The sequence below is a fragment of the Mytilus galloprovincialis genome, chromosome 13, assembly GCF_965363235.1.
Source record: "Mytilus galloprovincialis chromosome 13, xbMytGall1.hap1.1, whole genome shotgun sequence".
NCBI lineage: Eukaryota > Metazoa > Mollusca > Bivalvia > Mytilida > Mytilidae > Mytilus > Mytilus galloprovincialis.
In genome coordinates, this window is record NC_134850.1 from 49,865,710 (window position 1) to 49,890,770 (window position 25,061).

The 25,061-nt window shown below is 33.0% G+C and overlaps 1 protein-coding gene across 1 annotated transcript in view; it reads right to left on the minus strand.

The window, feature by feature from the left end:
- The window catches only part of LOC143057264 (NACHT and WD repeat domain-containing protein 2-like), an 84,635-nt gene extending 64,331 nt beyond the window's left edge, over window positions 1–20,304 (minus strand). Inside the window, exons 1-8 of the mRNA XM_076230543.1 lie at window positions 20,068–20,304; window positions 16,354–16,844; window positions 14,557–14,759; window positions 11,401–11,516; window positions 9,144–9,358; window positions 4,523–4,648; window positions 949–1,065; window positions 466–671 (exon numbers count right to left, since the gene is read on the minus strand). Of these exons, the coding sequence (XP_076086658.1) occupies window positions 466–671; window positions 949–1,065; window positions 4,523–4,648; window positions 9,144–9,358; window positions 11,401–11,516; window positions 14,557–14,759; window positions 16,354–16,844; window positions 20,068–20,132 (1,539 nt within the window). The 5' untranslated portion in view covers window positions 20,133–20,304. The remainder of the gene's footprint in view (window positions 1–465; window positions 672–948; window positions 1,066–4,522; window positions 4,649–9,143; window positions 9,359–11,400; window positions 11,517–14,556; window positions 14,760–16,353; window positions 16,845–20,067) is intronic.
- Window positions 20,305–25,061: the final 4,757 nt, after the last annotated feature.

Here is a 25,061-nt window from a genome sequence, read left to right on the forward strand (position 1 = left end):
CAGTGTGGGATGGTATTCCCTTTCAGTGTTTCATATGGTGAAGGAGATAAAGGGTACTGTCAGAGAATTTGAGCCCATGTCTCATGTGAAGCCAAAATTACAATTATATTATACGTGAGAGTCTTGATTCCATCATGTTTTATCATTCAGATCTTCGGTCGTTTGCTTTGTATATGGGCTAAATTCCCTGTAAAGCCATTGAAATTGCAGGATATATTTGTGTACTTCTCTCAATTATAAGATGAAAATATCAAAATTACGAATGCACACCATTCGTAATTGAAAGTTTCGGCAAAAAAGTCGTGTGCAGCCGACAGATTTTAGAAGTGCTCACACGTTATAAACTTATCACTTTTAGCTGATAAGCAGATAAGAAGTCTGTTAGATTAAAATAGATTAAATTTTGTTTTCAGGCAAAACAAAATAAGAACCTAGTAAAAATATTCCATGATGGAAATGACCTACCTTTAAAGTATCTTCTCTGCCTTTAAAATCTGCACACTTTGACTGACAAAAGAAGAGATGTTGTTTCACTTCAAGACGTAAATTATCCTGTGTGTTCTTCTTGTCTGCTCGAATCATGTCATTTATTAATTGTTTTAATTTCTTTTCTGCATCATTAGTGATTTTATCTAGGTAATCACTGTGTTCTTTAAAATCTGGATTCAATCCTGATTTTCAAAAAGAAAACAATGTATGTAAAATGTTTTATAATATATGGAATGTTCTTTGGTTCATTAAATAACTCTGCATTGTAAAGACTAATATTACCAACAATTGACCAACTGGACATAATTTCTAAATAGTTAATATAATAGCAAATATAATTAAACTATTGTTCATGATTTGCTCTTACCATATAAGGATTAGATTCAAATCAGAATATTTTATAGAATACAGTGACCTTAATTTAATAAAGTGTCATCTATTATATGAATATTTACTCACCCTTTTCCTGCCATGTAATATTATAAGATAGGATATTCTCTGATGGTAATTTCCTTGACAAATCTCCTTTTAAATCCTCTAACAATGTTTTGACTTTTTCTACAGGACCATAACATTCTATAAGAGAGAGATAGTATATTGGTTTGTAAAACATGCACTGAGTTTTCTCAATATCATTTTCATTGATCAGTAAACTGCAAATTCAGGAATTAAGTTGACAGTTGATGTTTTTAACTTCATGGTTAATTACCTTAACCCTAAAAAATGACTTAAAGGGGAACTAGCTGTCAAATTCATGTTCATATATTCGACTCAAATTACGATATAATATTTATAACATAATTATTTAAATGACTGTCCAAATTACAAAAAAGTCTAGATACCATCCAATTAACCATCGAGTCAGTCTCCGAAAATCCCAATGGTCATAATATCTGATGCCAGCGTAAACAAAAGTTAAAAGTACACTACAAGCAGGTGTAATCGTATTTGTGTAGCTCTGTTTGATTTGATTTCATTCAAATCATCATTTTTTGTGTACCAGAATGATTTTTTTTGTTGGCAGAATCTGTCAACGAAGAGGTTTCTTCCCGATTGCTACCTTTTTAACAACACACAACGGTTCATCTCTGAACCGGAAGTGACGTCATCACGCCCATTGAAATATCGGTTAAGGAGAAAAGGAAACCGCAGGAGTTATAACCAGCACTTTTTGCATATTATAACATATACTAGAAACAAACCAAGAGGAACTGTGAGTATCTTGAAAAATATCGAGAACAACTGTGATTATGTCGAAAAATAGCGGGAGAAGTTGTGGGAATCTCTAATAAAAATCAAGAGCAGCTCTCAGTATCTTGAAAAAATCTCGAGAACAGCCGGGATTATCTTTATAAATAGAGAGAGCAAATGTAAGTAGCTTGAAAATAAACGGGAACAATTGTTAGTAACAAGTAAGAAAAGGGAATGTATAAATCGACACGATAACTTATATAAGACGACACAAACCGTTTTTTTCAGTTGTTAAATAAAACTACAATGTAGTACAATACGCATGTCTCATAAAATATGTCTAATAATGAGTCAACTATTACGCTGAAGAAAGAAAAGAGAAAAAAAACTACTACGAAATTCCAAAGAAAATACAAACATGGTGATGAATAACATGGATAAACTCCGCATATCATGATCTCGACAGGAGAATCTTCTCCAATCCGAAAACCTGCTCCAGATTCAAAGTAAATAAAAACATCAGAGCAATTCTATCAATTTTTTAAATAATTTAAATCTTGTACGAACAAGTACTATTATTCGTGGATCTACAATAATATCAGGAATGAGTTTTTCGCAAAAGGTTGCATTGATTCGTAAGATGGAGAACGAGTAAAACTAAGAAATATTTGTATATGCATTGAACATTCATTGAAGGATTAGTTAATTCAATCTTCGGATGTTAAAAGAAAAGGACACAAAAATGTACAATTTGTGGTGCGATATATGAGGATATGAAACTCAACGAAAAAAGAATCTTGATTGATAAAAGGAGAAAATATATGACATGAGAGAAAGGGAGGCGGAAACTGAAATTAATGAATTAAGCTTAGACGCGTCCATTATGGATTAGGCTCGAAGTCAGATGAAGGAAAAACTGACAATAGATCCGAAACCACTGACCCGTGGAAACGTTTTGTACAGAAATCATTCTATCTTCTTCAAGAACAATTCAAAAACGGCTGCAAAGGATACGAGACACGGTATCTTTGCTATTATAAAATGAAAACGAATTACAGAGAAGAGCTTCAAAACAGGTCATTAAACATGATTTCTGAGGAAAAAAAGATTCGGTTCACAGAAAAATCAAAGCTACTACAAAACACCGCAGGGACGAAGACGATTAATAGCCTATTAAATGAGCACGACAAGAGCTACAGGAGCAGCAAAAACTCTTCGTGAAAATTAAACACCTTTAAATCACACTAAGTCAGTAGATGCAGAAAAACCCTGGCCATCAATAGCAGCAAAAACCAAAAAAGAGTGACGTACTTAGCTATACTTAGCAAATTTGTAACGGAACGGAAAAAGCGGACCTCACATAAAACATCTCAATCCGGAATTCGAGTCTACTCGTGACTTGTCAACGCGGACCTCATAGAAAGCACTCAAACCGCATTGTGAAAATATCATTTCCGTAATCGGACTTCATAACGCCGACCTCTGATAAAGCCTTACAATCCGTAATTCGAATATTTCGTTTCAAACCTAATTTTAAAATCATACCCTTGTAACCCTTGGTAAAAATCTGAAAACCATTACCCCAAAGTATTGAACGAAAAAAGGGCGAGAAAATTTTGGAACACTTACTGGGAACGTCGGGAAACTAAATGTGACTTCCGATATCGCATGTGTGTTGACCATTTTTGGTCTCATGAATTTCGGTCATTGTCGGTATCCACTTCCGGTCTTTGGCGTTACTTTTGGTTTATGACGTCAAAGAACTATGACGTCACAAACTTTCCCGATAAACCCCTCATGAAACATGATAAAAAGTTCAATCTATACTACTTATGTGCCTCCGTCCGTTAATTAGGGTGTACGTCTAAAGTATTAAAGTAAACATATCCCTTATATAATAAGAACTGTATGTTTATAGCTAAATGTATGCTTCCTAAAATGTTTTATTCAAAATCATTTTTATTTTAAAAGGTGCTTCGTGTGAAAAGCTTTGCTATTTAAAATCTTCCCTTACAATGATCGTTTTCTTTTTTTTTATATTTTCGTCACATTAAGTTTTCATCCTTGTACGTGCTACAACAAAATTATTGTTTTTCGGTTTTTTTTTTGTTTTGTTTTTTTGTCACACAGTGTATCATTCTAATGATATTTAAGGATTTCCCTAGTTTTAGTCAATCAATCAGGTGCAACCAACCCTTTTTCCGTAATTCCCTGTGCCAAGTTGGGAGTATGGCCATTGTTTATCAGACAGTCCGTTTCTAGATAAAATATTTTAGCGTTCGCTTTTGGTCGAGTTCATCTGTGTTTTAGTTTTTGTTTTTGTTTTTTAGTTTGGTTATCTTCCGTTTGTAAAAGATTGTTATTTATTGATCAATATATGACTATTTGGCCTCTGTAAATTACTGATGCCTAAATATTTGAACTTAAAACCTTCAAAATGAGCTGGTTAAAACATGTTTTATAAACCTTGCTTTTAATTGTCATATAATCTACGAAATAAGTACATATATTTTATTCACCACTTTCAGATGACTTGGTATTTTAACTGGATGCCTGAAGACTACTATTACATGATAATACTTTTTAATTCAATAGGGGCATAATTACGAGGAAGAAGTCTCTTACGATACATAACTAATAAGATATTTTGGGGTATAAATTCTTAGAACAAATTTAAGGATTTGAAAAGAAACACATACTTTTCTTATTACCTAAGATTACAATTAAATTTTTCATGGACCTATCTTTTTCTCTTTAAAAAACAAAAATCGAGGGTGCACTGATTTTTTTTCTCAAAAGATAAATATTTATATATCTATATATTCTTCAATTGTATATATACCTGTAAATTTTGACAGTTCTTTGGAAGGTTCCTGCTTTTGAATATCTGTGATATTACGTTTCAGCCAGATACATTTCTTACCAAGTTCTTGATCTGCTAATCCTCTCATGACCTCGGTATGAGTAACTTCAAAAGAAATGTTAAGTAATTTAAAAATGCATCAGTAGTATAGAATTAACGAAACGCGATGTATGAATATGGAATTTTACGGACCCTTCTGAACCTGACTTCGAGAAGTTGCCCAGTAGTCAACACTTCGGTGTTGACATGAATATCAATAATGTGGTCATTTTTATAAATTTCCTGTTTACAAAAGTTTGAATTTTTCGAAAACTAAGGATTTTCTTACCTCAGGCATAGATTACCTTAGCCGTATTTGGCACAACTTTTTGGAATTTTGGGTACTCAATGCTATTCAACTTTGTACTTGTTTGGCTTTATAAATATTTTGATAGGAGCGTCACTTATGAGTCTTATGTAGACGAAACGCGCGTCTGGCGTACTAAATTATAATACTGGTACCTTTGATAACTATTTACACTACTGGGTCCATGCCACTGCTGGTGGACGTTTCGTCCCCGAGGGTATCACCAGCCCAGTAGTCAACACTTTGGTGTTGACATGAATATCAATAATGTGGTCATTTTTATAAATTTCCTGTTTACAAAAGTTTGAATTTTTCAAAAACTAAGAATTTTCTTACCCCAGGCATAGATTACCTTAGCCGTATTTGGCACACCTTTTTGGAATTTTCGGTCCTAAATGCTCTTCAACTTTGTACTTATTTGGCTTTATAAATATTTTGATATGAGCGTCATTGATGAGTCTTATGTAGACGAAACGCGCGTCTGGCGTACTTATCCCATATCCGGAATTTTAACTTGTCCATTCCGAAACCCAAACAAGCCCGCACAATCCGGAATTTTTACTAATCAGTTTCGAACAACAACCCGAAATTTTACTTTAATGATTGTAACTATAGATTGAAATAAACAATTAATTTCCCCAGAGGCGACAATGATAGCCTTTTTTGAGATACAGACTTATCTCCCATGCCATCAATTTTGCATTTAAATAAAACGAGTCCTGTCCTAGCGTTAAAAAGACATCTCATTTCCGTTAGGGCTAAAGAAATTTTTTGTTGGCCTATGATATAATGCAGAATGCACGAAGTCTCTAATGATAAAAAATTACGGGTGCACATATCAACCAATCAGACTTAGCGTTGCTGTGTGTGTTACATTTTAATGTTGTGTCGTTGTTCTCCTCAAATATTTAATGCGTTTCCCTCAGTTTTAGTTTGTTACCCCGATTTTGCTTTTTGTCCATAGATTTATGAGTTTTGAACAGCGGTATACTACTGTTGCCTTTATTTAGCCATACTCTTAATCCTGAATACCATGTTATGCTCATTAAATGGCTGCGCCCATACAATCTAATGGTGTATTGTAACCTATACGGTACTCAATACTTTTTAGAATCATGCAATTCATAGTGCGTTAGATGCACAAATATATATGCCACAAATAAATCAGCTTCAAACCGTTCTGGTATTACTCTCTGAATTTTCACAACTTTTTTTTTCAGAGATGACCCCAGTCGAAAATTGTAAGAAAACAAATCTGATTTTTGTAGTAAATGCGGTACAGCTAAAAAGGACATGAAGATAAAGTCCACTTTCTCCAATGATTCTTTATATGTCATCAAGTACTGATTATTGATACCAAAACCGATCCAACATGTAACTACTATGGTGAATTTTGAACAACAGTTTTAAATGAAACCATTTTCGTATAAAAGTACATTTTTGAAACAGACTATAGCCATTTAAAATATGAAAAATGTGTAAATATTGGTGTTTAATCATCGTAAACTATTCATTAGCTACAGAATGTCATGTATATTTTTACTTTCATAGTTTGCCATTCGAGTGAAGATTTAAATTTTCTGTACATTTTCAATAAATTTTGTAGTTTCAATAACAGCACTTGTGTCGAGATTGTCGTGTTTAAAAATCGATTTTTGTGTTCAAGCTCTAGATCTATACGTGCTTTCTTCAAACAAATCAGCAGAAGTTCAGAAAATGACATATTCACTGCAAAGAAAGTCAAAAGTCAAGCCAATCCTTGTTTCCAAGGCAAAACGCAATACAAATATGAAATAGACTATAGCTTAAAAAAACTAGTTGACTTTTTAACGAAAGCTTGTTAGAATTACAGAAAAGGTATTCGGACAGTTTTTTATGGTCCCAAAATATAGGTTCGCGTTGCTTTTCTTAACGTATTTTGTACTTATCTCCAATGCCTATCAATTTTGCATTTTAAAAAAACGTGTCATGTCCTAGCGTTGAAAAGACATCTGATTTCCGTTAGGGCTAAGGAAAATATTTTTTTTGCCAATGATATAATGCAGAATGCACGAAGTCTCTAATAATAAAAAATTACGGGTGCTCATATTAACGAATCAGAATTAGCCATACTCTTAATTCTGAATACCTTGTTATGCTCATAAAATGGATGCGCCCATTCATTCTAATCATGTATTGTAACCTTAAGGTAGCAATAAACAGTAAGCTTACAATGTTTAGATATAGCCTCACAATTTAAAACCGTCCTCTATTCCTTGCTCTTTAATTGTATAAGCTTAATGATTGTGTCATACATGTGCATATGTCTATAATCAGAATCTTCTAAAGATTGTATGGCCGATACTTTAAATGGTGAAACAAATGTATCTATTGTGTATCCATGGCAAACGTTTGTATTTTTTTAGTTTTGTTTTACTTTAAAAATTTGCTACAAAAAGAGAAGGGGAAATCATATGTCAATCGCTCTGTTTTTTTCGTAAATTGCGTTGGAAAGTTCGTTCTAAAAAACTGTGTTTGAAATCATCACTATAATTTCTTTACCAATGACCATCATTACTCTCAGATCTGTTCATTGTGTCTTTTGGTGTCGGGATGTATACGTACCGGGCCACGTCCACTTGTATTTTTGTCCATCTGAGGAGTTAAGTCTTTTTCAACTGATTTTTATAGTTCGTTCTTATGTTATACTGTTATACCACTGTCCAAGGTTAGGGAACGGTTGGGATCCCGCTAACATGTTTAACCCCGCATCATTATTTATGTACGTGCCTGTCCCAAGTCAGAATTTTCTCGTTTGAATTGATTTACATTGTCTTATCGGGGCCTTTTATAGCTGACTATGCGGTATGGGCTTTGCTCATTGATGAAGGCCGTACGGTGACCTATAGTTGTTAATTTCTGTGTCATTTTGGTCTTTTGTGGATAGTTGTCTCATTGGCAATCATACCACATTTTCTTTTTTATATCATGAATACCAAGATGCGGACTGAAGAACATGAAATGGCCAATAAAACATACTTAAGATATCTTTATGATTACACAAAGACACTGTCTAGATTATTATTTTTTTACTGCAGCTATTTAAAAATGAATTTCAATATGCAAAACCTAACATATTTAAAAAATCCACCATGTCTATAATGCGAAACTAAACTCCTAAAAGAAAGGCGAAAGATACCAGAGAGTCATTCAAACTCATAAGTCAAAAATAAACTGACAACTCCATGGCTTAAAAACATTCAGACAAATAATAGTACAAAAAAAATAACACAACATAGAAAACTAAAGACTGAGAAACACGAACCTCACAAAAACTGGGGGGTCTAACTGTTTTTTACTACCTAAGTTAAAAACCAGAGAACCAGTAGGCCAATCTGGGAGTTTCTACCTTTAAAAGTGCGAGAAACAAAACGTGACTTCCTGTCAAGATGCACAATGTCGCAATCAAGGATGGATGTCCCATAAATCACGTTAATTTTGTCACGCATTTGTACATAGAGGTCTGCGACATCCGGTCCCGCGTGCACAGTAAACACTTCATGTTTTGATAATTCTGGTCATGCGCAGTACCCACTTACTATCGATGTCGCCATAGTACTGTTGAAATCGTCCGGAACTCATTATCACGGAACCTGGACGATTCTCTATTCTGTTCGTGTCAACTCTCGGTGAGTACTCTTTGACTTTGCAGAATATCTCCAGAACTTGATGAAAACAGACGTCTTACCACAAACCGGAACTCCAAGTTGTATCTGCCAGATATCAGCCATATACCTTTACCTTGATAACTCAAGGTAACCTTATTTATTATATAAGTTCTAGCAGCAAATACAATAGTACTAATAAACAAATGGACTTTGACCTTGCTTTATTAACCAAAATTATCCGCAACATAAGTATGAGCGTTTTGTGCGTTTCTATATTACTTGCGAGATTCAGAAAAATATAATTATTTTCTGAGATGGAGAAAATAGGCAGAGACGAAAGATATTATAAGGACAATCAAACTCAAAAGTGGAAGGCAAACTGACAAAGCCTTGGGAAAAATTTAGTTAAAATCGACGAAAAGACAAAACACCAATTTTCATATCAAAACCAAGAAAACTAAGAAACTGAGCAACTCGAATCGCATAAATAGTGGCGATCTCATGTATTCCGTAAGGGTTATCAGGTCTTGTTCCACATCTGACACCCGTTGTAATTCTAATATTACATTTGTTGATATGTTAGTCAAATAATTAAAGAAGAAAATACCTGAAATTTTGAAAGTGTATGCCTCCTCTTTTGTTAAAGCCTTCTCTGCACCTGTTACTAAGCTATCAAACATCATGTCACTCTCTTTCCACCATTGATCTTTGGCTGCATTATGTTTCTCTTTGTTTTGTTTTACAATAAATTCTGGCAGATGACTGCTGATTGGCTGAAGGATATATAGTGGTGGAACACAGTTGTCATCTTTTAAATACCACCTGGCAAAACAAAATTTGACCGTTTTCAAGAAAAGCAAATAGATAACACCAATAGCTATCATACGATTTTTGTTATGAAAGATATCTTTGCCTTCAGCAATTCAATTAAATTATCAATGAAATTTCACCAATATTTTTGATTACCTCAAAATCATTTCAACTTTAAACTTTCCAGGGATGAGCCGGTTCAGAAGTGTCATTCGAAAGAATATGTTACCTGAAGAATTAGTTTAAATTTTACCTGGTACTGAGAGGCAATTTTTAAACGCGATCTTGTGACTTGAACCCCTTTAGTGTAGTGTTTCTTAAACTAGTTGATTCTTCCGGCCCTTGTTATCTGAGTTTCACAAACAAATTTAAGGTACAATCAAACATGTAAAAGAGAAAAAATTAACATTTGTAACAATCTTTTAATGTAAGCAAGTGTCTGTAAGTTTGTGGATGAATTTGTCGGGCTCTATTATCTGTTGGTACATATATAAGTAAGTCTGATGGAACTTCGACAATATGTTGAACAATTTTATAAAACATTATGAGTCTAGTTTTAAGTATGCGTTGTTGTAAGCTAGGCCAGTGTAAAGTATTGAGCATGTCTGTAATGCTACCTGTGTTGTGGTAACGATTACCGGCATACCCAGCAGCCCGACGTTGAACCATCTCATCTGCATTGTTCAGCAGTATGAGAGTTCCAATCCGACCAAGCATACTCTAGTTTTGGTCTGACAATTGTAAGTTATGTCTTAAAAAGACAGAAATCGCTTCAATTTTTTTAAGATCTCTTAAGAAAGCCTAGGCTTATATTTGCATTTGCAATAATATTTTTTGTGTGTTGAGTCCATTTTAGACCAGATTGAAGAGTTATGTCAAGATATTTTGCTGAAGAGACGGATTCTAGGGTATGGCTGCATGTGGAGAATGTAATCATTTTTGATTGTAGTGTTCGTGTTTCAGGCAGTTAGAACTGTACATTTGTCAAGATGGAAAGCAATCAGCCAGTCTTCTTCCCACTTTGCAGCAGCATCAAGATCTTTTTGAAGGCTATCACAATCTTTTTGGAGATTAGATACTTTTGCATATGATTCTGTTGTCTACAAACAGTCTGAGGTTTTAGATTTCGAATATTCTGGTAGGTTATTTATATACCAAAACTAGAACAGGACTTCTCCCTTTGGGACACCAGAAGTAACTGAAGCAACATCTGATGACTCTCTATCAAGGAATACTGTTTGTGTGCGGTTTGATAAAAAGGCAGAGATCAGTTTAGAGTTTCATTTTTTTATATACCACAAAAGTTAAGTTTGTATAAGAGTCGTTGGTGTGGGACTTTTTCAAAGGCTTTGTCAAAGTCCATAGTTATAGAGTCTGTTTGAGTGTTATTGTCTGAATTTGAAAATATATATATAGTTGACACGATCTAGAGTGTCTGAAGCCGTGCCTGATGTCATCTAATATGTTGTTATTTTCGAGATGATTAGTTAGGTGATTCGTTATGACATGTTCCATTAGTTTGCAACTGATACAAGTAAGATAGATTGGTCTGTAATTAACTGCGTTGTATTTTTTCCTTTTTGCATGTGTCCAGTCAGATGGTTAATACAGGCTGTTGTCGGTGATTTCTGGAAAATGATGGTGATGATTGGTGCCGTTATGTTTTGAATTTCGTTTAGTATTCTGCCGCTAATGTTGTCTGGGCCACTGGCTTTGTGTGGATTGATGTTGTGTAAAAGTTTCTGCCTGCCAGGTGTATTAATGTGAGTGACTGTATGACTGGATCTGGATTTGTCCCTGTATTATTACTTTTTTGTTTTGTTGATGAAGACTGATTGGAATTGTTCATTTAGTATGTTGTGGTTTTTTGTTTTGTATCAGTTATTAACTGGCCCTCTTTTTAGGGGAGCAACTCCACAATTGTCAGTTCTAATTGATTTTATATACGAAAAGACCTTGGATGTCAGTATAACAGCACGATATAAGAACAAATGAAAAGTATCAGTTAAACCAAGCTCAACTCATCAGTTTGAAACTGTATTAATCTTACTTACTTTGACAAAAGCTGTGTTTGATCACTCAAGTCTATGAATTTGATAATTTTCTCATACTTTTCTGCAGGAATCTGTCTTGGAAGTGAACACTTTCCATATTTATGAGACAACAGTGACTGCAAACAAGATAGATATGTAATAAACTCTACTGTATCTTATTATTGTTAATTAAGATAGCTTTACATTTCGTATAAGAAAATAACTAAACTGAAAAAATAGTTTTATTTTTTTGATTCAAAAGCAAGATAACTGACAAATCGTGGGATGACACAAAAGGCGTATCCCCTTAGGGAACAGAAAAAGACCTTAGTTTAAACATATTTATTTATAGTGGATTGGGAAACAAGTTTTGCAACTTATATTAATCACTTTCCACTTTGCGGGTGCGAGTGCTGCCTTGTAGCGGCATTAGCCTACTCTTTTTCGAAATCTACAAGGGTGTCTTTAACGTGCAAGAGATATGACTCTCTCTTAACACGGGTCAGCCATTTATCGTCCCCTTCCGACGGACTATCATCGTTTCCTCAAGACCACACTCGCAGATGGTGTCAAGGGAGAGCCGAAAATTGATTCCCGAAATTTTCATTCCAAACGGGAATCGAACCAGGAACCTTAAAGACAAATCCCTCTATTGTTTATGCGCATATACAAGCGCAACAGTACTATGCCGTCAGTGGTTTATGACGTCGCGGTTTCCGCGAACGGGAAACGTTTATTAGAGTTATTCCTCTTTGAGCCGATGGAGAGAGTGACAATCGTTTTGATAGGTCACTTTGCCGAGAAAAAAATGAAAATTGTTTTTAAATAATAGACATGTTCCAGAATTGGATAAAATATGAGAATGAAAAGAGAGTCAACTATACAGCAATCTAACAACAAAAAATACACAAAAATGACCGTAAAGAAACGAAATAGAATATGGATACTCGACAACAGGATGAGCCAATCAAATTATAATATAATACTTTTTTCCTTAATTTTCTACATGTATAGACTTTTGTAGGTTCTTAATTACATCGATATTTTACAAATCATTAAGAAAGTACGAAAATCATCAATCTTTCTGATCATGTCCTCAAAATTCAGTGTATCTTTAGCAATAGGTATGGATATGGCAAATTGCACTGACGTATTTTGAATGTGTACTGCACTTACATTTTTACATGAATATGATAATTAGATTTCAAATGAACACCAACAAAACAGTAACCTAATGACGCATACATGTAAAACAAAGTACATCTAGAGAAGTTAACATATAATCTTCTAACATTGTAGGTTTTTTTATATGACCATTCCGAGTTTGTCCCGATTGTTTGATATTTATGTATAAGGTGCGCATTTTTTGTTTAAAAAAACATAATCGTGTCTGTGTTAAAAAGATGTCGGAATGAAGAATTACAGAGGAATGCATATGGGAAAAAATAGTTAAAAGGAGATTTGAGAAAAGAGGTCGGACTAGGTTTTATTCATACTCAACTCTGTAACGGGTCCTGTCTCAACTCAGGAGTATGTAATTTAAAGTGGTTGTTGTTTGCAAAAGAGTCACACATTTGTTTTTCATTAATTTTTTTTTTTTTATTATTTTCTAGTTTGAATTGTGTTACATTTGACTTTTCGGGACCTTTTATAGTTGTGTATGCGGTATGGGATTTGCTCATTGTTGTAGGCAGTACGGTGACCCATAGTTAATAATTTCCAGTGTCAATTGGTCATTTGTGGAGCATTGTGTTATTTGCAATCATACCACATTTTCTTTTTTTATTTATATATTTTCAGAAGAATGACGCAAAAAACGTCGAATATATTAATTTGGTTTTTATTATCTCCATGGCACGTTTTGTCAAATCATTTGAGAATAAACACTGAAAACATTTTTAAACTGACCATGCGCAGATTTATTTTCATATCTACATAAAACACTTGGAATTTTATATCGATTGATTGATTGAAAAGTCGATCGCGATGTATCTAAAGCGTTTTCACTTGAAGAAAAATCGGTTCATAAAAAAATCGTTCTTTTAAAACTACGTCTGGGGATGTAATGTTTACGTCCGATTGAAGATCGATCTTTCTCATTTTTGCAATACTAAAGATCGGCGAATGCCGATCTCAGAAATGATTGATCTTTATTGTTATTGGAAACGGAGTCTTAGATTTCTGATGATTTTAAGTAATTATCATCAAAATAAAAAGGAACAACATTCTTAAACGAAATTAAAATTCATGATACCGGAAGCAAAATTCTGTCTTGTCTTTCAGATGTACTTTGATTGAACAATGATATTATATGAAATGTCTTCACTATTTTAAAAAGAATTTCTGTTCAACACGTAAGCACTATGAATAACCTGAAATGAAATGTTCACAGAAGCATTCGTGTGTACTTTTGTAAAACGCATTGTTTTTCAACCACCGCATTTATATTACATGTCTGTGATACTGACTGAAAACTAAGTACTATCATGTGTAGATTACTGTGAATTTATCGTAGTTTAAAACAAACAAACATTAAAACAGCAAATAACGAGAACTGGGTTGTCTCTAATTTGTGAGAATATAGCCTAAAACGGCCGAACGTCTTTCGACGTTGTTTTTAGAATTAGCGCAATGTGTTCCCGCCAATTCAAATTGTTAACCCCTTTTGTGAAATATCTCTTTTTCCATTACGGTGACCCCATCTTTTTATTTCCTTATTTTGTTTAGATATAAACAACGCATATTCTATTGAAGACTCATGGAAAAATTATTGGTCAATTTTTTTTAAACTTATTTTTTTTATAGGTATTTCACAATAAAAAAAGGCGGGAAAACTATTATAGCGACTTATCATTATTATTTTCCATTCAGTAAAGGGTGATATTATTAAAATAGTTTGTATTAACAACTAGGTTAACAAAACAGACAAGTTTTTATTGGATACGGACTTTAAAAAAAATGTTACACTGCTATTGACTAGAAGTCCCAATTTCCAAATTCCATGAAAAAGATGGCGTTTTAAATCGAAAACGAGGTCGGTGACCCCATTTTTTTATTTGCTTATTTTAAAGCTTTGACCTAGCCTAAAGTAAAAATACAATATAAAGAAGATATTATTGGTAGATCTGAATAGAAGGATTTGTCTTTAAAAATACTAGATTCAATGAATAATCATACCAAGAAATTAGGTCCAGCAGAGTATTTCTGACAGTTAGCAAGCTCGTGTAGACAGATTTCCGTAGTCATGTGATCATTTGTTGCTTCATCTCTTATTCCCCATCTCATGTCCACAATTTGGAACTCAAAACCTCTCTGCTGACAGTATTCTCTAAGCCGAGGAAATGTTGTTTCCATCAGTCTATTTCTCTCATGCTTAGTGTCTGAAATTATTATTATAAATTGTGAGTACTATTGTGTCCCCTGCTAAGCCTTGATTATTTCCTCATTGGTATTCAATATTATTAACTCATTAAGCATTGTAAATTATTTCAAACCTTATTTCTATAGATAAAAATAAATTATCTAAATGCTTATCTTAACACGAGATTAATTTCAATTAAGGTTAATTTTTCCTAAATGAACTGTTCATTTAATTTAAAGGATTTATTTCTGATGACTGTATTCCTTTCTAATATGCTGTTGTGACTAACAAGTAAAAACATTAGCTACTGCTGACTAATGATATCATTTCTAAAGGCATAGCTTTAAGTACATGCATAAAGTAAACAGGCTGTCGTTGAGCAATGAGTATAAATAAAACAATCATACATTAAAGCTAGCTCGTATGATCATTTATTTCAAATTTCAAAACAAATCCTATGAAAAATATGAAATTTTTATTTATTACATGGCTATTATAGGTAAGTAATTAAATATATACCGATGAATATAAACGGTAATTTTTAAAGCGTCGAGTAACGTATTGAATTGCACAACTTGCTAATGTTATCCTTATTTCCAAATTTCTGGTTGTTCTGATATGTAGTTCCTAAGAAGAATGCAACAAAGATTCTATGGATAGAAGGGTAGAAGGACAAACAAATGTAAAACAGTATACTGCAATTTTCTTAGCTGTAATGTTACTTGTAAAAGATGCGAATACTTTTTTTTATCTCTTATGAATGTTATCGAATGGATGATTTATTTTCATTTGTTGCTGAGACGGGTTATTTTACAGTTATTGACAGACATACCCATAGGTTTTGTTTTTTTCATTATTCTATTTCAGCATGCTTCTGAATATATATTGATCGTCCCCTTGAAAAAGTCCACCCTTTATGGCCTTGTGTTTAAAATGCATGATTGCCATTTACGCTATGATCTTCAAAAGTTAACTCTTATGACCTCATCATTACATTTATAGACGTAAGATCAAACTAAGCTTTAAAGCTCTTTTCATAATGCTAGCAAGACAAAGGATTGTGTTAAGATGTCAATTTTAATTACAATGCTTGAGCAAACATTTATAAAAACAAAGCAAGCAAGCCAAACAAAACTCACAAAGGGATAAATGCCTACCTGTGATAGATTGTCTCCACTGTTAATTTGTACGTGATACAAAGCTCATCCAGGACAACAACATTTTAGGAATATCTAAGAAAGTGTTATACACCTATGTAAAATGCGATTTCTATTTTTATGTCAGATTTTCACTTATAAACTAATGGTTGATCAATTGTTAATATTGTTTTTTTTTACTTAAATGTACAATTTGGTTGTTTCGTGGTAGGCTGTTTTGATTGATGAGGGAAGCTGGAGTACCCGGAACAAGCACGCCCCTGCGATATGATAAACTGATATAATCAATTAAGACATAACACCAACAGGAGCGGGGTTCGCAAATATAAACGACAGGGACAGATTAACGGTCATGTTTTTTTTTAAATGCTTGCAAACTGTGAAAATTCATTTAAAATTGATTACATCCTTCGGGGTATAATCAATTTTGAATGGCAGAAAAATAACATCATTTACCTGTAAAGGTACTACTTGTAAAAATCCTGATAATCCTGTCAGTTGAAGTAAACTCTCTGTCTAAATACCCCTGGTAAACTGCATCACTCGTTACAGTATTCTGTAAATTTGAGTTGGTGTCTTGAGGAGATACCATCAAGTCACTAGTCTGTTTTCTTAATTCTTCGGATTCCTCTTTCTGTACTATTTTGACCGATTTATTCACTTTCTTAGCAGCTGATGAATGGTTCTTCTCGTCAGAATTATTTGAGACTTTTTTTAACTCTTTAAAATACTCTGTTTGCCCTTTTTTGACCGATTCGTCCACTTTCTTATTAGTTGATGGCTGAATCTTCTTGTCAGAATTATTTGAGAGTTTTTGAGATGATTTCTCTTGTTGACTCGAAGATACACATGCGGATTTAGGTAATTTCGGGGGTGTTGGCATAGCAGTGGTTCCATTTTTCTGAGGATTACTGTTAGGAGAGCTCGAGACTGATCTTTTGTGTACACTATAAATAAAGCAGTAAAAAGTAGTAAACCTTATATTTTGCAACACCTTACAGTCATTTTTAGTTTTACTTTATTACTGAAATGCAATAACCTCACTTTCCTGGTTTATGAGACAGCAATGGGAACAAATATGGTCCCATTAAATGCTTATATTTGTATGGACAAATAAGGACAGAAAGTGCAAAATACTAATTTGATCAACCTTTCTCTTTGTCCGATTCATCGTCGATATTGATATGGAGTAGGATAGTGCTAAACAAAACCTGGTGTGTTCATTCAACATTCCAACGAGAACCGTTTTTTATAAAATTAAATTATGAAATCTCTGCTTCTGAGATAAACCATTTGACACTGCTACACAATTGAAAGATGTAAACATATTACCAGGTATGAATTGCAATCCCACAGACAAGCTAACCGAGCAGTACCAATATTTTAGGGTGATTAATATCTACATAAAAATATTCATATTCACAATATTAAATTTTAGAATTTTACAAGAGTATTAGGATTTTATATTGCATACCAAGAGACCGCTTTAGAGGAAGAAGAGGGACGAAATATACCAGAGGGACACTTAAACTCATAAAATAAACTGACAAATCCATGGCTAAATATAAAAAGACAAACAGACAAATAAAAGTACAGAAAACACAACATAGAAAACTAAAGACGAAGTAACACAAACCCCACCAAAAACTTGGGTGGTCTCAGGTGCTCCGGAAGGATAAGCAGATTTTGCTCCAGATGTGGCACTCGTCGTGTTGTTACAAATCCGGTAAATAGTCTACATCGGTAGGTCACATTCGTGAAAAGGGAAGAGTATTGTAGATAAGACATAAGGAACATATCCGATCTCAACTGTGAAACGGTTATTCCATAACGGTCAACCAACTCGTGCTGGCGTCCGTAAAATTTACGAGGGAAAGATTCATTTGGAATCATTTATGGAAATAAAAGTTTCGTGAAATATTTATTATTTTTATTCAATGTATAAAATGCTTCAATGATTTAGCCTTTGATAGCTAATAATAATTGTATACTGTTTTATTTGCTTTTATCCATTTTATTGTCTTTGTAATGAGTTTATTGGCAGAAATACATGTGAGAATATCATATATTAAGAATAAAGTAATAAGTCATTCTTAACCATCAATAATCATAGTGAGGACAAGTACATTTTATTTCTCTAATGAATGATTTGACAATTCAACAAAATTACAATGATAAAAAAAACATATGTAGCGTGGATTGAGAGGAGTAAATATAATTTATAATTTTTATTTTTTCTAATTATTTTATTCTAGTGGTTAAAGACAGTTTCCAACAGGAGTGTGCTCTTTCCAATGCTTTATTTTAAATCAATTAATATATTTTCTTTTAGATGATTTTTTCATTGTACAATTTTTACGTTTTTGCATTTTTGTTCTGTATTTATAATATTTTGTTTACAATATAATGAGGTTTCTTTTTTTCATTTTTTTCTCTATTCCAAAATAGAACTTTTACCAAATTAAGGGGAAATTTAATCTGTGTTGTTGTAAATACCCATGTATTTAATTCTTCCCATCAGTCAGATACTTTTGGACAAATCCAGAATATGTGTTAAATGTTTGGTTTCTATATTGATTCCTTACATAATGTACATTTATTTGTTTGTATCATTTTGATTTTATAAAGAAATTCATTTTCCCAATACTCTGTGAGTAAAACGGTATTGGAGTCAGTGTAATTTTGAATTTTTAGTTATGTAAAATGGTAGTCTTTACACTTTATTCCAGATAAAATCGTTTTTATTAAGAATTTAGACCACTTCTTCTGTGATGTGATTTTTGGTTTTTGATCCTTTTGTGGATAAAAAGGAATTCTAAGAGTAATTGGTATAATTGGCCCATATAGTCTTATAATACAGTTTGATTATTGACCTAAGTTATTAAAGTAACCAAAAGCACTTTGAATCAAAACTTTTCTAAAGTTGTAAATTATGGTGTATTGATGGGTGTTTTCTCCGATCCTATTTCGTACATACTGATTTTAAGATGGCCTATTAATTAGTCAGGTATCTCCGATATTTAGTTCGCGTTTAATAATGCACGAGCAGGTTTCAAAGGACTGAAATAAGATCCTTTGTGTGCAAGTTATTATTTTAATAACTTTGTTTACAGTAAGTAAACAATTAAATATATATTTTTTGAAGGTCGAAATAATGACATCGTGACCTTTTTTTACCATGTCAGTACAGTTGTTCCAATCCACGGGTCAGAAAAGATAGGTGCCTCTTTTTCTACATGAAGGTATTCTCAATTTTACATATGTGCAGCTAGGGAATGGGTCACTTTTTTATATTTCAAATATATCAACAGGTTGCACATGTTGCCATTTCAACGGTAAAATGTCAATGAGTCAGTATTGGTTTGTAAATATAATAGAATTTGTTGCGACTGTCATACAAGTGTGATGTATAGCGCTATAAAACCAGGTTCAATCCACCATTTTCTACATTTGAAAATGAAAGTTGTTGTCAATTCGTTTGATATGTTTTATCAATTAGTTTTGCTATTTGATAAGGAACTTTCCGTTTTGAATTTTCCTCGGTGTTCAGTATTTTTGTGATTTTACTTTTTTCATCTTTCAATTTTTTTTGTGTAACTCTTTTTAACTGTTTCAAATCAGATTGAAACCTAAAAAACTGAAAACCATATGAATGAGTACTACTGTTGCCATAAAATATGTATCTTATGAAATATTTTATTGGTCGTGATTTCACAAGTTCTCAACATATAAATGGGGGATTTGAAAAAATCGAGGACATCTGTACCCCACAACTCATGCACGCCTCACTGCAGATTCTAGACGATCTTCCGTTATATATCAACCAACAGAGTTAATACCCCTCGCGAAAAGATCCCAGTTCTCTGTATCGGAGCCCTCCACAAAAAGTTGCAACTAGGGAAGGAAAAATATAATGATGAGTATAAGATATAAGAAGTTGTAGAACGAGTACGCTGTTTATTAGTTTTATGAACATTTGTGGTGGTATGAGTGCCAATGAGACAACTCTATCCAAATAACCATTTATAAAAGTAAACCATTATAGGTCAAGGTACAAGCTTCAACACGGAGCCTTGGTTCACACCGAATATATAGCAAGCTATAAAGGGCCCCAAAAATTGTATGCATGTATTCGAAAATAAATTAGACAATATTGCAGTTCATATTTACCTTTCTTTTTTATTGCTAGCTGTTTCTTCATTTGATGAAGTGTTCATGGAAGCAGCACAACCCATCTCAATAAGATAAGTCCTTTACAGTGTATTGTAACTTAACATTTTACATGTTTACGCATAGTTATGTATATTCCAAAAGTCAGTAAGAGGAATCAATTTCGCTGTGATCACACAAAAAACACATATAGTTCAATAAAAACCGCGTATTATTTGTACTGTCGTCACGGTATTTTCAATACATGCTTCATATGATCTTATTTAAATGTCCTAGCTCTCGACTCTCGCTAACTAATTGTAAATATTTATTAAAAATGTGTATTATTAAGAGACACAGTACAAACGATTTCTTGTGTTTATTTTGTAACTTAAAAACATTTTCTATTGCTTTTATGAAAATTTAAAATATCAGACTTCGAATACAAATTGATTTATGTCACCAAATACTGATTTTCCCTTGGCTGTTTCACAAAATTATATGAAGATGGTTCTCAGACATGATGTGCATTACCTTTTATGTTCAAAATATTGCACATAAGTAAATTTAACCAATTAGTAATTTTGTGTACATTTTGTAAGACTTAGTGTAAAACGTGTAGAAATTTATTAATGACAAACACGCATTTTTATTTCATTGATCATTCATCTAAGCTAGAAAAATAATAACTACACCGGATTAAATACACTTGATTTTTTTGACAGACCATAAATAGTTATTTAAGATAAAAAAAAAAAAAAAAAAAAAAAAAAAAGTTATACTATGCATGAAACTTGCTGGCCTTGCAATGTTTTTTCTCGACAACACCGGATCAACAGACTTTTCCGACCTATCAACAGACCTACCGCCCGATTACCATCATATACTGTTGATTAATTAGCCAATCCCTCTGTTAGCCGAGTGACGGCCTCGAATACGTTCTACATCTAACCTCATTGTAGCCGGTGAGATAAATGTCACCACACTCTGTAGAAGTTTTTACGAGTTGGTTGACCGTTATGGAATAACCGTTTCACAAATGATATCGGATATGTTCCTTACGTCGTAACTACAACCCTCTTCCCTTTCATGAATGTGACCTACCGAATTAGACTATTTACCGGATTTGTAATCACATAAGCAACACGACGGGTGCCACATGTGGAGCAGGATCTGCTTACCCTTCCGGAGCACATAAGATCACCCCTAGTTTTTTGTGGGGTTCGTGTTGTTTATTCTTTAGTTTTCTATGTTGTGTCATGTGTACTATTGTTTTTCTGTTTGTCTTTTTCATTTTTAGCCATGGGGTTGTCAGTTTGTTTTAGATTTATGAGTTTGACTGTCCCTTTGGTATCTTTCGTCCCTCTTTTTTTAACAAGTTCTATATTCTGTTATCCGGCCTCATCGTTGCTGTTGTTATCAAAATAAATTACAAGTTTTTTTTTCACCTCTTTGTAGCCGTTGAGTCTAATATAAGCACTATAGACATGTCTGTATCTCAACTCGTTGTAGCCAGCGAGACAAATGTCAGCACATTCTCAAAAATGTGTATTATACAGTTATAGCCTTTGTATGAGGTCGATATATCATGTACGGACCTCACACAAAGGCTATAATTGTTATTTAATAAATTGCCGACCATATTTGTATCAAAATTGTCAGTGTTTTATATTTGATCATTTTATTTTGTTTGATGTTTGAATATTATAATATTTGTTATTTATTTATTTTTCATTTTTCTCATTTGTACATCTTATGTATTTGAAGAATTTATTCAAATAATTGATCATAAATATACACTTTTTAAAAACTTCTTACAATATCATGAAATTTTTACATGACGTCTCAAAGTATATCGGTTTTTAAATATTCAAAAATAACCGTGCAATATGCTTTTTGCTATCCGACGTTTTCTATTTACCTTCGAAAATAGATTACATGTGACTATCCCTGAACTAATCTAATAAGTTAAAATATACGAATTATCATATAATTATCAAAATAAATTTCTAACCTTATTGTAGCCGGAATATTATTTGGCATGGGTAAAATTTTATAGTTCGGAGTACAGAGGCAATATTAACATCAATACTTTAATTAGTATATAAAAAAACAGAAATGACAATACAAGGAAAGTAGACATCCGAAATGTTCGTAAAAGTGTGAACCAATAGACAACAGACAAACCCAAGAAGAGATAAGACGTGTACAAAACAACAAACACTAGAAACACAACACTGAAAAATAAAAACAAGGGAAAAAAACGCATCAAGAAGGTTCCATGTATTGCTGATTGAGTTTACCGTCTTGTTTCTCAATGTGCCGAAGAAATAGCACCAACAGACGTTTTTCACGGCAAACATTTGACCTACGAAGATTAAATATAGAGGAAAAGTTGTATTTTCGGTGCTGTGCATCAGATAGGTAATGCTTTAAAACGACTAAACTACCAACTGTGTAGTAGAACATGCCAATGAAGGAAAAGTCATTATATGAAAAAGGTAAGAACAGGTAGCATGTGTACGTCTGGTATGACCCTGGATTATTCTAAATGTCCGCAGGTCTCGATTCTTACTTGTTAAATGTCCACTGTAAACAATTATCTATCATTTAGTTACTCAGTACGGAAGATTGAAATTGATTATTCTTTAACTTTAAACAACAACGTCGCAAGTTTACTTTATTATTTAGGTTATTTATTCAAAAGCTTAAATAACAGTTTAAATTTACAAATAACAGATCAGATCTTTGGTTTAGAAATATCTTTATTAAATGTTTGATAAACATTAAGATATTTTTTAACATTTTTTCATACAATAATAGTATTCAAATCATGACGGAAATGTACTTAATTTATACAATAACATATGACCTCACTGTATGTAGCCTATGGGATAAATGTCAGAACTGTGACAATTTGTATGGAAGTAATTATAAAGGCAACAGTAGTATAATACAGCTGTGAAATGTCATAATGCGATTAGACAAAAACACAAATCGGGGCAACAAACCAAAACAGAGGGAACACATCAGTTTACAGTGTGTATGTTGTTCATTTGTTTTCCTGTTGTAATAATTATAACAGGAAAACAAATGAACAGCATACACACTGAACTACAACTAAACCAAACACGAACAATGATAGAAACGAACTGTCTCACAACAACGAATATAAAACATGGTAAATATTTTAACTTGTGTAGCTGATGAGACAATTAAATGCACATTCCAGATCTATACAAGAATATAATAATGTCTATACGAGACCTCAATGTAGCCCGTGAGACAAATGTCACGTAAATTTTAACAGTGTATAACAAGTTCCATATCTTCTCTCATTGTAGTCGGTAATTCAAATGTCAACACACTCTTCAAAAATCCATTACAAGGTCTGAGACTGGATCAAGTATAGAACAATTGAAAACAATCCTTTAGTTAAATAAGAACCAATTTACCAATTACATATAAAAAAATATATATATAATCAGATGGAACTACAATAACGTATTCTAATATCTATATTCGATCCGAAAATCTTTAGTGTTTAGAATACTTCATACTTTTGAAAACAGTTAATTCATAGAAATTACCATATAATTGATATTCATGTCAACACCGAAGTGCTAACTACTGGGCTGGTGATACCTTTGGATATGAAACGTCAACAAGCAATGGCATCGACCCAGGATCGTAAATAAGGTATACCAGACTTATAATTTGATACGCCATACGCGCATTTCATCTACATAAGACTCGTCAGTGACGTTAAGATCAAAATAGTTCGGAAGCCAAACAAGTATAAAGCTAAAGAGCATTGAGGATACAAATTTCCGAAAATGTTGTGCCAAAGATACAGATGACGTTGCTCTGTGCCAAATACGGCTTAGGTGATCTATGCATGGGATAAGAAAATCCTTAGTATTTAGAATAATATACATACTATCCAAAACAGTTAATTTATAAAAAAATTACCATATAATTGATTTTCATGTCAACATCGAGGGGCGAGGTTCTACCGAGACCTTCCCCAGTTTTGCGCCGAATACAAAAAAAGTTAAATTTTTATGACATTTACTTAATATTGTTCTTATATTGCAACTTAGATTAATATATTGATAGCTTTTTAAATTGTAAAACAAATTTCAAACTTATTTTTCATCCCTTTATGAACCCCCTGATTGTGGAGAAAGTGATCCATGATGAAATTGCCATTGCGCAAAATATAGCTGTGTTCCTATATTAAGGAAATACACACAAGTTGTTGCAGTATAAATAAGACTCGTCTGTGACGTTCAGATCAGAATAGTTCGAAAGCCAAACAAGTATAAAGTTGAAGAGCATTGAGTGCCCAAAATTCCATAAATGATGTGCCAAATACGGACAAGATTATCTATGCCTTGGATAAGCAAATCCTTAGTATTTAGAATAATTCATTAATATAAAAAAAAAGGAGACCATATAACTGATATTCATTTAAACAAATAAGTGCTGATTACTGTACTGATGATACCCTCCGGGACGGAGCGTCTACCAGCAGTGGCATCGACCAAGTGTCGCAAATAATAAGTAAAGGTACCAGGCTTATTATTTGATACGCCCGACACGCCTTTCGTCTACATAACACTAATCAGTAACGCTCAGATCAAAATAGTTAGAAAGCCAAACAAATATAAAGCTGAAGAGCATTGAGGACCAAAAAATCCAAAAAGATGTCCCAAAGATACACATGACGTGGCTCTGTACTTATACATCTCCTCAGTTTTTCTTGCTATGGTAAATTTGTGTATATTCTTGTCTTTCATTTTTGCTTATGTGCTTTGTTTATAAACGTTTTTGTGGTTTTTTGTCACATGCATGTATTTAGTTTTAGTGAGTAAGAGTATAACACAGTGTTGACTGCTGTACCCTTATTTGATATTTTTACATTAAGACTGATTATTTTGTTCATACAACATTGTTAATATAATATAATTTAATGCGACCTTCATACAAATGAGAGGTTTACCTAGCTATAA